This window comes from Perca flavescens, chromosome 3 (assembly GCF_004354835.1).
Source record: "Perca flavescens isolate YP-PL-M2 chromosome 3, PFLA_1.0, whole genome shotgun sequence".
Classification (NCBI taxonomy): domain Eukaryota; kingdom Metazoa; phylum Chordata; class Actinopteri; order Perciformes; family Percidae; genus Perca; species Perca flavescens.
Genome location: NC_041333.1, coordinates 15,537,772 through 15,550,845, shown reverse-complemented (window position 1 = coordinate 15,550,845; position 13,074 = coordinate 15,537,772). Strand labels below are relative to the sequence as shown.

The following is a 13,074-nucleotide window of genomic DNA, read 5'->3' as shown; positions in this document are numbered from 1 at the left end:
CCAATAGACCCCGTTGCTCTGGACGGAGACCAGTGAAGGCTATAGAAGCACTTTTCCGGTGATGGCCAGCTTTACTGCACAGCCTCCAACTGAGAGAATGTGACGTGAGCAACGTGTCTGAAAGTTGTAAGTCTTCTGGTAGCTGTGCCAAGAGAAATCTCAATCATTCCCAATCCCAATCGGAGACTGTAGGTGTATGTAAGGAGATAACATGGGCACAGGCTAATTATTGATCACTAACATGCTAGTTAACAATAGTAATTAAACCTAAACATCTCATGTAAGTCGAAACTGCCTGCGAGCTTCTCCAGTACTATACGGTAATTCCTCTACTATGCGACAGTAAGTCACTTGGTTATGACACAATCGTTAGCCTATTTTTACAAAAACGTCTGCTACGGAGCCATAACGTGAGGTACAAGGTAATGGAGCCTTTTATACATTGTCGTGTTTCTTTGGAACTAAACAACGGACAATTAGAGTCTTCAAAGGCTTCAGATGTAAATTTATTCGCAGTCAAGTGACGTAAAAAAAAAATGGCGGTCAGCGGAATGCTAACAGGAGGCGATGGCCAGTTAGCAACAAAATGGCGCCATGATGGCTCGAGTTCTGAAGCGAAGCTCACCCCCTTGGGCATAATAGGTGCTGGTAGATTGATATTGTACCTTCAGACAAAGCCAGGCTAGCCAGTGTTTCCTACATAATTAGTCTGTTTTTATCTTCATGTCACTCGTTCCCCGGATAAGCGGACGAAGATGGCTGGATGGTCTCTTGTTTCTTTTTTCTTTTCCAAATTTTTTTTTTTTTCAGTTTTAAATTCTGTCACTGTTGAGGGGTTTGAGGGGAGGGGGCAAGGAGTGTTTCATTTACATCACATATTTCATTTAGGGAGAAGATGCAGGTTTATCCTGGTCAACAGGTACTCCTGAAGGACGCTTTTTCTTCAAAGATCCAGCCCATCGATTTGGACTTAGACTTGTCCTATTTCTTTATTGACTTCAGTTAATAGGAAATTGGGTTGTAGAAGGTTCTTTGAATAAAACACACTAATGAAAACAGTGCAAATACATAACAGAGGCAAAAGTCACCACAGAATTGTATGAACAAAGAAAGAGAACCAGTAGCTCGATGTAGTCCACCCACAACACACACACACACCCTCTCATACCACCACTCGTGCTGAGGCACACTATGCGTCATGCACTATTTTGGGTTCTAGCCGCTCTGTCAGGAAGGTATTTACACTGATAAAGTCATTCTCATTGACAGGTGCACTTTTAATTGTAAGTGAAGATGGTCTTGCTGTTAAATTGCCCAAACTGTGTGTCTGGTTGTGTTTACATAGTCAACACCATCTGGTTAATAAAGAACATCTGCAGTTTTTTTAATTAAACCGTATTTCACAGAACGTACTGAGAAAATACATTTTCACAGTACAACATTTTTTATTCATGGTTTTACATATAAGCGAATGAGTCAGTCAGCCTCACCGCTGAATTATCTTCTACTACAGTGTGTTTTTTGTGTCAGTGTTTCCTGCTGATTGTATTATGACAATACAGATTTTTAGATGTGGCATTTATCCCATAACCTCATGCTTTTTTGAGTCATGCTTGAGGCCATGAACCCTCTGTACAACTAAACCATCATCAGTATGTTCAGACACATGGATAAGTGATGGTAGCGTGGTACGGGGGCAGAGGTTATTGAGTTCATGCTGAATGGGCTGGGCAGTCGACTAGAGAGAGAGGGATTTGCTGGTAAATAGTTTTGAGGGCAGCACTCTTATGTTTTCGTGTTTGTACGGGTGGTTGGGTGTTTTACCAGGACAAGAGGTTAAATATCTTTTGTCGTTGTCGGGACTGCATCACAGGATAAATGACATGATCAAGTTGAACACAGAGTCAGACAGCGGTACAGATGGAACATGAAACAGTCGAGTGGAGGCACATTTCGGTCATTTTCGGTTTCCATCAGACAGGGTTAGTCCGCATTAATGGTGCTGGGGTGCACAGAGTCGTGAACACATGTCCTTTCTACTGCTGTCTTTAAAAAAAAAAAAAAAAAAAAAAAAAAAGTTTTTCAAACTTTTACTGCGTTCGTTTTTAAGTACTTTTTCAGCTTTTAACTGAATCTCTGTGGTTTGGAGTTTAGTGTCACCCTTACATGCCTTTTCATCAGCCCTATTTTTCAATTTACTGAATGCTTTCAGCAGTATCAGAGCTGTGTTAAGTGCTGATGTACACCAAGTATTTCCTGCTGCTTCAGTTTTTTTTCCACAAGCAAACCACAGGGAGGCTTTTATTGTGAAGCAGCTGTAGGAAATGCAGTGTATCGTGCGGTTGTAAAGGGAAACATCTTTTACCTTTGTCCTTTTTCCATCATTGGGACTAACTCAGTATTCACGTGCAGTACTTAAATACTTACCAATGGGGCCAGAACTCAAAATACAGTGACACACACCAGAGGTGAATTGAGCAAACGTGTCCTGCAGATGCTTTTCCCAAAAGCAAAAGTTTATCTTAGTTTGCACACGATCTGTGTTTTATCTCCAGTACCACTGTATTGAATTGTCTCCTGTGTGATGTGAGAGCTTCAACATGTGAAAAGCAAAGTTTGCTTCCATGGGGTAATATACAAACAAAATTTTTACTGACACTGCTTCTTTTTGTTCCTGTAGGAACTGAAAGACCTGACACAACGAAATGAATGCTTAGATCTAAAAGGTAAGCACCAAAATAACAGCCTGAAAGTCATACTATAAATTCAACTTGTGGGAATCAACAGATAGCATGCTTTTTTTACATTGGGAGATTCGTTTTTTACAAATTTATTATTTATCAACGTATGTCTTTAGGTGAGAAGCTGGACTACAAAGCATGTGAGTCTCTGGAAGAGATTTTGAAGAGGGTCCAGTTTAAAGTGATAGACCTGGAGCAGACCAACCTGGATGAAGATGTAAGAAGATCCTGCCTTTAAAATCTGTCTCTGTCTCACTCCCATCCTTCATTTCTCTAAGTGCAGCTAGCATACTTCCATCTTTTATCCGTAATTCATGCCTGTCTCTCTTACTCTTTCACTGTTTCTTTCTGCTGTCAAGTCACACTGATCCACTTTTTCGCTCTCACTGTACTGGCAGGATGTGGAGTGTCATGGGTTTTCTGATTACTCCAGATGTCCACTTGTGTAAACACCATTAGTGACGTTTGGGCTGTAGACACGCACAGAGACAGTGCTGCAGTGTGGAGCAGAGGGACGCGGGCCTTGACCACTTCCTTTCCCACAGAACTCCAAATATACTACACACACACAAGCTCTGCTTGAGTCACACACGACACGTTTCTTTAGGGTACAAAGGGTCACTTTAATTACTGCTCATTATTTTATTCCTGTCTGGCAAAGCCATGTCAGTACTTTCACCCTTTTCACCCAACCGCAGAATTGATTTAGCCCCCACTCTCCTGCTGTATTACACGACACTTGGTGGTGTGATAATTATAGTCCTGTCTTTAGAGACATATGCGGACTTGAGGATAATTTGGGGTTGCTGTCACATTTTTATAAGTGTGCAGTTTGATTTTATTTCCATGAAAGTGAATATGAAATAAAGGTATCCTGTGAAGTTTTTGACCACTATTAGTGCTATGAGCAATGTCTTTAAGTCCCCATTTTGTTTGTATCATGTGGATGCACACAAGAACAACCAGGATACACGCTGTTGATGGTTTTATACTTTTCCACTGTTTCATGCCAAAAAATACATAGGAATTCATCAACAAAGCCAAGGAAGAAGAATACTGCTAACAAGTAAACATGGATGTCAACAATATAGTAGGGCTGTCAGCATTAACGCGTTAATCGCGATGTGATTAAGGGCCGAGCATAACGCATTCATTTTTTTTTAATCGCATGCCAGCATTTATTAATTTATTTTACACTTCACTCTGCTTCACGTCATGCCTAACAGGCTACTATTTTGACCCTTTGCTGCACCGTTACTTATCTTCAAGCTGCCATACTTCCTCCTGCTGCAGGCTGCAGGCATGATGGAGAAAGCAGCAACACAATTCTGAATGGCGCTTTTTATTTTCCAATACTCCCGGACAGCTCGTAGACAAGTCGAAAGCCCATTGTGTAAAGCTGAATTAAAATATCACTGAAGCACGTCAAGCTTGAGCTACCACCTCGGAGCTAATTAACGTGACTCAGGTTGATGCTACCCACTAGCATGCTACCCACTCAGGCAAAGCAGTATTTTGCAGAGTGCTACTTGCCGGATGGATGAAACCAAATCCCCAAAAATTACTACAGCTCTTGCAAAATGGGTGGCAACTAACTGCAGACCTGTCAGCATCGTAGACGACTTGTGTGTTAAAGACGTACTACGGTTGGCATGTTCTAACCCTTCTCATTGCCGTCGAGGGGGACAGTAGTTTCACAGCCTGTACGACACGGAGAAAGCAGCCCAACTGGAACATGCAAACACTGTCTCATTAACCGGTGATCACTGGACATCAGTGAGTAATCCAAATTATTTAAGAGTTACTAAACACTGTATTGACTCTGGTAAGGATAGGTTTTTTTAGTTAGGTACTTGGAGGAATTGTGCAATAATGACAGATTCACACATTTTTCTTTTGTTTACAGTAAATAAATAATAAACAAATACAAATCTTAAAGTCAAGTTCATGAAGTAACTTTCTCTGCATTCATTTGATTCCCAATCAAGATACACTGGTAAGAATTGCTTTCCATTGTTAATATGTACTTAAAAACAGTTCTGAATTGCAAAATAATAGAATTTTAATCATGTGATAAATTGTGCGATTAACTATACAAATTCAGTGATTAATCGCGATTTCAAAATAATCTTTTGACAGCCCTACCATATTGGTTTCAAATTCTTTCAAAAATCGGCTCTGCAATTGTTATATGTGGAAGGAAATGTTTTCAGCACATTTGTTAGGCCTCAACGATACACTGTCTAGTTTGGTAGAAAATAGTGAATTTAAAAACGTAACCTAAAAACTCCACATGGTACCTTTTTAGATGGACTATAACATAGTGGGACGTCATGCTACAAACTGCTTTGAATGATTAATTATCAGGCAGTAACAGTGACCGTAACAGTGTCTTGATGGAGATCAGTATTATATAGCATGAGAGATTAAATAAGTGGTCCCAGCCCTATTTGTGTAGAGGGTGCATCTTCTCCTTGTGTTTGTAAAGGCTTTCCTTTGTTTACTCTGAGTTCCTTCAATGTTCTAAACTAATACAATTCACCCAACAACTTAAAGATAATGAGAACACATTTAAATACCAGGTGTAAAGCAAAGACCCATGGATTGGATGTCATTATCCAGATGATGTATCTAGAGACCGATCAAGTTCTTTACCAGGAGTTGTCTACCTGGGCATTCTGTGTATATGGCTTATATGGTATAGGTCCAGCCTCATAAGATGGCATAGAAAAATGCGTCACCACGTCTAGGAGAACTCACAAATTTCACTCTCACTCTGGAACACTCAATTTTAACCAGTTGTACGCAGGAACATTTTATTGTGTAATTTTACTTCACCTGCAGCTAATCCCAAAAATTGCAACTGTGATTTGTTTTTTAGTATTGTTTAGTTTTTTTTATACATAGAACAATATTGTACATAATTATTTTTTAACAGATCTTCATTTTAGAAAATACACACACAACTTACACACATGCACACACCAGAGCTTCAAGTAATACAAACAAATGCAGAGTGACGTAAGCACTTTTTTCATCCAACATGGAGCACTGCCCCAGAAGTATTAAGTGGTTGAATGAGTCACTGACTGAGTCACCAGAGAGCAGTGTCTCCGTCTAAGACAAGTGTCCCGCCTTGGGTTTAGATGAAATGATACGCTGAACGGAGAAAAGCATGTGTTGAAAGGAGAAAAGGAAGTCAGGAGAACAGAGGAAGGTGGGATTGAAAAGGAATTGGAAGATGGAAGTGAAATAAATACAGTAGATGGCTTGATTTGGCAGAGCCACAGTAGTGACCCTCTTGTTGGGAATGATATGGGAAAATGAAAAGAGAATAAATAGTTTTAAAAAGATGTTTTAGGAAGTGTCGGGAGGAGCAGCAATGGGGAGCACTAACAGGCTGGCTATTATTGGGCTGGATATGACTCCTCTTTCCCCACACTGTATAGAAACACACTTGTGTATACTTGGTAATGTTTCCCAGTACACACACACACACACACACACACACACAACGGAGAAAAGGCTATGAGACACGAGATGCAGCAGCCTGTCTGATTTTGTTACTCATCAGCCTCAGTGGAGGATAAACTCATACGCACATACTCCCATTTTAATCTGCTAGTCACATCCTGAATTGGCTGCACACAGGAGCTGAGTGAAAGACACGGAATCCACACATTAAAGCTAAAGACCCATTTAGGTCATTTTGCTGTTAAAATGACCTAAATTTTGCTCATTTTGCTGTTAAAATAATGCTTGGAACTTCTTGAAACTAGCATTTAGAGAGCGCAGACCTCCGCCAAGGCATGCCCTATTTCACAATGTTAATGCAGTGTGAATGTTCCCAGTCTGGAACTAACTTTTCAGAATATTCAAACACCACATAAAGGTAGCAACAATGCCCTATTTCGCTATGTTCACAAAAATGAAAAATAATTTGTGTATTTGCCCCGTGATTTGGATGTGCTCCAAAATGTAATGGGTTCTTCCTTGGCCTGATTTTCACTTAGTTTCATGAAAATCAGGCCAGTAGTTTTCCGTAACCCTGCTGACAAACTGACAAACCAACTAACATACAAAGGGAAAAATCAAACAGAAAATATAACTTCCTTGGCAGAGCTAAAACTGCAGAATAACCAGACATTCACCACTCAGTGTCATCAACCCCTTTTAAATAGTCGGTATATCAGTAATAGATGAAAGGGATGCACTCCACAGCATTACCAAAACCAAAATGAGATTATAACACTGATCACATGAGTGCACTTTGGCTGCATCACCTGACATTTCACTTTAGTTCTTTACTGTATCTGCTCCTTTACCAAACAGGGTTTTATGCCCCACAATTTTTCCGCCTGTAATTAATGCTGTTCTTCACATTTATAACTACAAGAACCTAGCTGAAACGACAATTATCTGATTACTTGTTACATAAAATATATTAACCGTTTTTATACTTATATTTCAAATGTATATATTTATATACTAGTGAAGTGACTATTTTGGGGTTTAAACTGTTGGTTAGACAAAAAGATTTGAGCTTGATTTATGGTTTATGGTATTTTTCCCAATTTTCTTTTTGGCTGATTATGAAAATAATCTGCAGATCAATTTTAATAAAGAAATTAATCTAGAGCTACAAGGATTGATGGGTCAGGCAACAGAAAATTCATTGACAACTATTTTGTCATTTGAAGCAAAAATGGCAAACATTTGCTTTTCAAGCTTCGCTTTGTCATATGTGAGGAATTAAAAAGCTTTTCAGTGTCATACGTGACCGTAAACTAAATATCTTTGGATTTTGGACTGTTGATCTGGCAAAGAAAGAAATGTCTTATACCATTTTCACCTCTTTTCTGATATTGATGAATCGATAGTCCATCCATCCATCCATCTTCATCCGCCTATCCGGTGTCGGGTCGCGGGGGGAGCAGCTCCAGCAGGGGACCCCAAACTTCCCTTTCCTGAGCCAGCAACCCCTCCCCACCCTGACTACGCCTCGATATCCTGTCCGTAAATATTACGAACAGGATTGGTGACAAAGCGCAGCCCTGGCGGAGGCCAACCCTCACCTGAAACAAGTCCGACTTACTGCCGAGAACCCGGACACAGCTCTCACTTTGGTCGTACAGAGATTGGATGGCCCTGAGTAGAGACCCCCTCACCCCATACTCCTGCAGCACCTCCCACAGTATCTCCCGGGGGACCCGGTCATACGCCTTCTCCAAATCCACAAAACACATGTAGACCGGTTGGGCATACTCCCAGGCTCCCTCCAGGATCCTTGCGAGAGTGAAGAGCTGGTCCGTTGTTCCACGACCAGGACGGAATCCGCATTGTTCCTCCTCAACCCGAGGTTCGACTATCGGCCAAACCCTCCTTTCCAGCACCTTCCTTAAAAAGGGGAACCACCACCCCAGTCTGCCACTCCTTTGGCACCGTCCCAGACTTCCACGCAATGTTGAAGAGGCGTGTCAACCAGGACAGCCCCTCCACACCCAGAGCCTTGAGCATTTCTGGACGGATCTCATCAATCCCAGGGACTTTGTCACTGTGGAGTTGTTTGACTACATCAGTGACTTCCGCCTGGGAAATCGACGACAATCCCCCGTTATCCTCCAGCTCTGCCTCTAACATAGATTAGTATTAGTCGGATTCAGGAGTTCCTCAAAGTGCTCCTTCCACCGCCCTATTACCTCCTCAGTTGAGGTCAACAGTGTCCCATCCTTACTGTACACAGCTTGGATGGTTCCCCGCCCCCCCTGAGGTGGCGAACAGTTTTCCAGAAGCACTTTGGTGCCGACCGAAAGTCCTTCTCCATGTCTTCTCCAAACTTCTCCTACACCCGCTGCTTTGCCTCTTTCACGGCAGAGGCTGCAGCCCTTCGGGCCCTTCGGTACCCTGCAACTGCCTCCGGAGTCCTCTGGGATAACATATCCCGGAAAGACTCCTTCTTCAGTCGGACGGCTTCCCTGACCACCGGTGTCCACCACGGTGTTCGTGGGTTACCGCCCCTTGAGGCACCTAAGACCACAGCTCCTCGCCGCAGCTTCAGCAATGGAAACTTTGAACATTGTCCACTCTGGTTCAATGCCCCCAGCCTCCACAGGGATGCACGAAAAGCTCCGCCAGAGGTGTGAGTTGAAAGTCTGTCTCTCTTCACCCGAGTGTCCAAAACATACGGCCTCAGATCAGATGAAACGATTATGAAATCGATCATTGACCTTCGGCCTAGGGTGCTCTGGTACCACGTACACTTATGAGCGTCCCTATGTTCGAACATGGTGTTTGTTATAGACAATCCATGACTAGCACAGAAGTCCAACAACAAACAACCACTCTGGTTTAGATCAGGGAGGCCGTTCCTCCCAATCACGGCTCTCCATGTGTTTCCATTTGGCCCACGTGCGCGTTGAAGTCCCCCAGCAGAACAATGGAGTCCCCCACTGGCGCCCCATGCAGGACTTCACTCAAGATCTCCAAGAAGGCCGAATACTCCGAACTCCTGTTTGGTGCATATGCACAAACAACAGTCAGAGTTTTCCCCCCCAAAACCCGCAGGCGTAGGGAGGCGACCCTCTCGTCCACCGGGGTAAACTCCAACGTAGCGGCTGATAATTGATAATTGTAAGTTGCAGCCCTACTCTAAAATTAACTTCATTCAGTATTGTTTGTTATATCTAGAAGATAGGAGCTGTTACACTGTTCATTTTCACATGTTCACTACTTTAATATTCACTGACTTTTTATTTGCTGTGGACAGTAGCTCAGACAGGTGTCTCTTTACCCCCACCTGAGGCAGCTTAAACACCTTAGCTGGTCTCACCTATTCTGAAGGACTGTTACCATGGCAACTACAGCAGCTGCAGCTGCAGATCATGTAACATCTCTTTCAGGGTTTTGGCACTGTGATGACTGTGAGATTTGTTTGAAACGGTTGGAGTTTAATCTGAAATACCAGAATGGTTAATATATCTCTCCTATTCTCTGTCTGTGCTTCTCAGGGTGCATCAGCTCTGTTTGACATGATCGAGTACTATGAGTCAGCCACACATCTCAACATCTCCTTCAACAAGCACATTGGCACACGGGGATGGCAGGCTGCAGCTCACATGATGAGAAAGGTGAGAGATCATCCTCCCCTACATTGGAAAACATTGTGTACAGGGAAAAAGGACAAGATGGGAATAGGAAAGGATTTATTAATAGATCAACAAAACACTCCAAAGAGCAACATGTTAAAGTATGATCACTTTTTTTCCCCAACATTGTAAAAGATATTAACATGTACATTAAAATAGTTAACACAAAATTAAACAATAGTCCTAAACTACATTACTGAAAACTAAACCATAATTTAAGATTCCACATAATACACCTAAATACAACAAAACTGCCAAATGAAAAGGTGTCACAATAAGAACAGATATGATAATAAAAAATAAAAAAGTACAAAGACCATAAAGTGCAAGTAGTACAAACATGAGTAAAGTCCAATGAATAAAAATTGCCTTCACGCATGTAAAGATGTGCCTCGTGCCTTCGTAACAGGAAAATGGCAACAGGTAAAGTGCCATTAGAGGCATGCCATTTTAAAAGTCCTTTTTGTTTTTGTCAACTTGATATTTGATAGCAGGCTGTTCCACAGTGCAGCACAAGTATATAAATAATGGAGTATTAAGAAGATTACAGGCTGAATTTTGACAGAATAAACAGGATGATGGCAGTTTTGAGAGAGAGATGAACAATAAAATAATTATTTTTAAAATAAAAAAGGGTGTGGTGGACTACACTAATCTGAGTGTTTGTTGTCTTAAGTGAGAAAGTTCTTAAGCCTTAAGACTTAACTGTGGGCAGTATTTCATATTATGTATGATGTTTGCCCAACAAATAAGGTGTTTGGTCTCAAAACCCACTGACATGTATTTTCCTCTACTTCTGTAATTGTAGCTTTGTGCCCAGGGGCAAAGATTGATCTATCCACTGTTTTTTTTTTTTTTATGTCTGGCTGAACTTGTGTCGTGCAGCGCTGCTGTTTTCTGTCAGCACTCAGACATAGTGGTGGACCTTTCCTCACTTGCTCATCCAAAGTCTTGCATGTGCCCTTTACGGTGATCTTTGACTTCATTCTCTACTGTGAAGAGTACAAATGGGTTATGCAGCCAAACATTAATATATCACTACTCAAGCAATATATGTAAGAAAATATGGATATGAGCACTGCTGGTGAGCTTTTTACAACCATGTGAAGGAACTGTTGATTGTATGTCAGAGGAATAGAGAGGGTGAAGCCACTCTACATAAACTAATTTCATACAGTTGTTTCTGTATAATTCTATACTGTATAATAGTTTAAGGTGTAAGATAAAGTGTGTGAGATGATACATGCAAAAAAACATGTTCGAAACCAAATGTAGTTAATTAACAATTCATGAAAAAGCAATTGGTAAAAACTTTTTAGTAGGTTACTAGATTGTGGAGTTGGCTTGACTGAAGTTCACTGTGATCTGTCCTGGCAGTGTACCACAGTGATAATGTTTGCCAAACCACAAATTACTTTGCAGCCTTTGTTATTAATATTGTGGCGTATTTATTTATTTTATTTAAAAAATTTTAAAGATTTGCTTTATTACTACACCTAGAGGGAAAAACAACAAATTCTTAATCACTAATGATACAATTACTGTTTTTACAAATATTTATGAGCACCGCAGTTGTCTTGTAATCACAACTGTTACTGTGAGAGCAGCTTATTCCTCTTCGGATCAGTGTTTGTAAAAGGCATTCCCTTTTCTACAAGCCTCCGGTGTCTGATGATCAACAAAGAGCTGTCTGGAGACACCAGCCTGTAGATTGTTTGTCATAGCTTGTCAATAAAAAGTCGCAGTAGCTAATTTCAGCAAAGCCCAAAAGATATTATCACACTAACTCTTTGACAAGTGTTTGTCCCTGAATCCCTGAGGCGAGGCCTGGGATAAATCAGATAAAAACTAATATTGAAGTGCCTTTGTCTGGGTGACAATGTGCATACACGTCATCTTTGTCATTCACATTTGTTTATTTGAGGATCATGTTTTATGTATGGAGTCTGATGAAGCTCTTAGCTGGTGTTCATCGGTTTACGACAGTAGCTACATGTATAATCACAGCAAAAATTTCCCTCGGGATGAATAAAGTATCTATCTAACAAGAGGTTATAGGATTAGGACTAAAGATCACAGCAGAATGTGTGTTAGCCAGATGTTATAGGTCATCTACTTTCATAAAGTCCACAAGACAACCTCATCTCAAAATGCCATTTTTACCTTGTTTGACTATACTCCCTGTCCTTTATAAATGTGTTATTTTATTGCCCTTAGGAACACAAAGATTGTTTTTATCACGATAATGAGGACATCATTTCACACACTGTTTTCCCTGCATACCAAATTAATTGTATCTCTGTTGGTGTTTCCCTGTCAGACGAGCTCTCTGCAGTATCTCGATGCACGTAACACTCCCCTGCTGGACCACTCGGCTCCCTTCGTCGCACGAGCACTCAGGATCAGTGGCAGCCTGGCAGTCCTCCACCTGGAGAACGCTGGTCTGTCTGGCAGACCGCTCATGTTACTGGGTAAGATGGGCAAAGCGGTTTTTCTTTTCAGCCCCGCCTTCAGTGTTGGAGATTCCTATTCCAAGAGTTAAGCCCTCTATTCATAACATTTTGTTTTTCTTCTTCCTCCACCTTCCTTTTATAATTTGTTTTCCTGGACAGCTACGGCTCTGAAGATGAATATGAACCTGCGGGAGTTGTACCTGGCAGACAACAAGCTCAATGGCCTGCAGGACTCAGCCCAACTTGGAAACTTGCTCAAGTTCAACTACAACATTCAGATCCTGGACCTGCGCAACAACCACATCCTAGACTCTGGTACACAGCAGTGATAGAGTATACATACTGTACACATACTGACTTCATTATAGTGTGTTTTCTCAAGGTTGGCCTGTTTCGTTGAAGAAAACCCTCAATACCTTTCACAAACTCCAATAAGATGAGTTTATTGATCAATGTGGGGAAATTAGGTCATTGCAGCAAAAGTACTACAAAGAGAAATAGAATAAAAGCAATGCACATATTGTGCCAAGGTATATTAAATACTCATTAAATAGTCTGCATATGAGCATGTGTTCAAAAAGTATTGTGGCATGCTGGCTAGTACAAACCAGTAAAGCAACTGGGCCCTAATCTCATATTTTCAGAAGGTGCAATTTACCAGCTGCACTACAGAGTTGTTGTGTTTATAAAGAGATGCTAATGAATTGAGTTAGATCATCTGCTCGCTGTGTTAAA

General features: G+C 41.2%; 1 protein-coding gene across 1 annotated transcript in view; it reads left to right on the top strand.

The window, feature by feature from the left end:
- ppp1r37 (protein phosphatase 1, regulatory subunit 37) overlaps window positions 1-13,074 on the top strand; it is a 55,433-nt gene that overhangs the window by 27,705 nt on the left and 14,654 nt on the right. Inside the window, exons 3-7 of the mRNA XM_028572123.1 lie at window positions 2,681-2,726; window positions 2,858-2,958; window positions 9,749-9,868; window positions 12,207-12,357; window positions 12,499-12,654. Of these exons, the coding sequence (XP_028427924.1) occupies window positions 2,681-2,726; window positions 2,858-2,958; window positions 9,749-9,868; window positions 12,207-12,357; window positions 12,499-12,654 (574 nt within the window). The remainder of the gene's footprint in view (window positions 1-2,680; window positions 2,727-2,857; window positions 2,959-9,748; window positions 9,869-12,206; window positions 12,358-12,498; window positions 12,655-13,074) is intronic.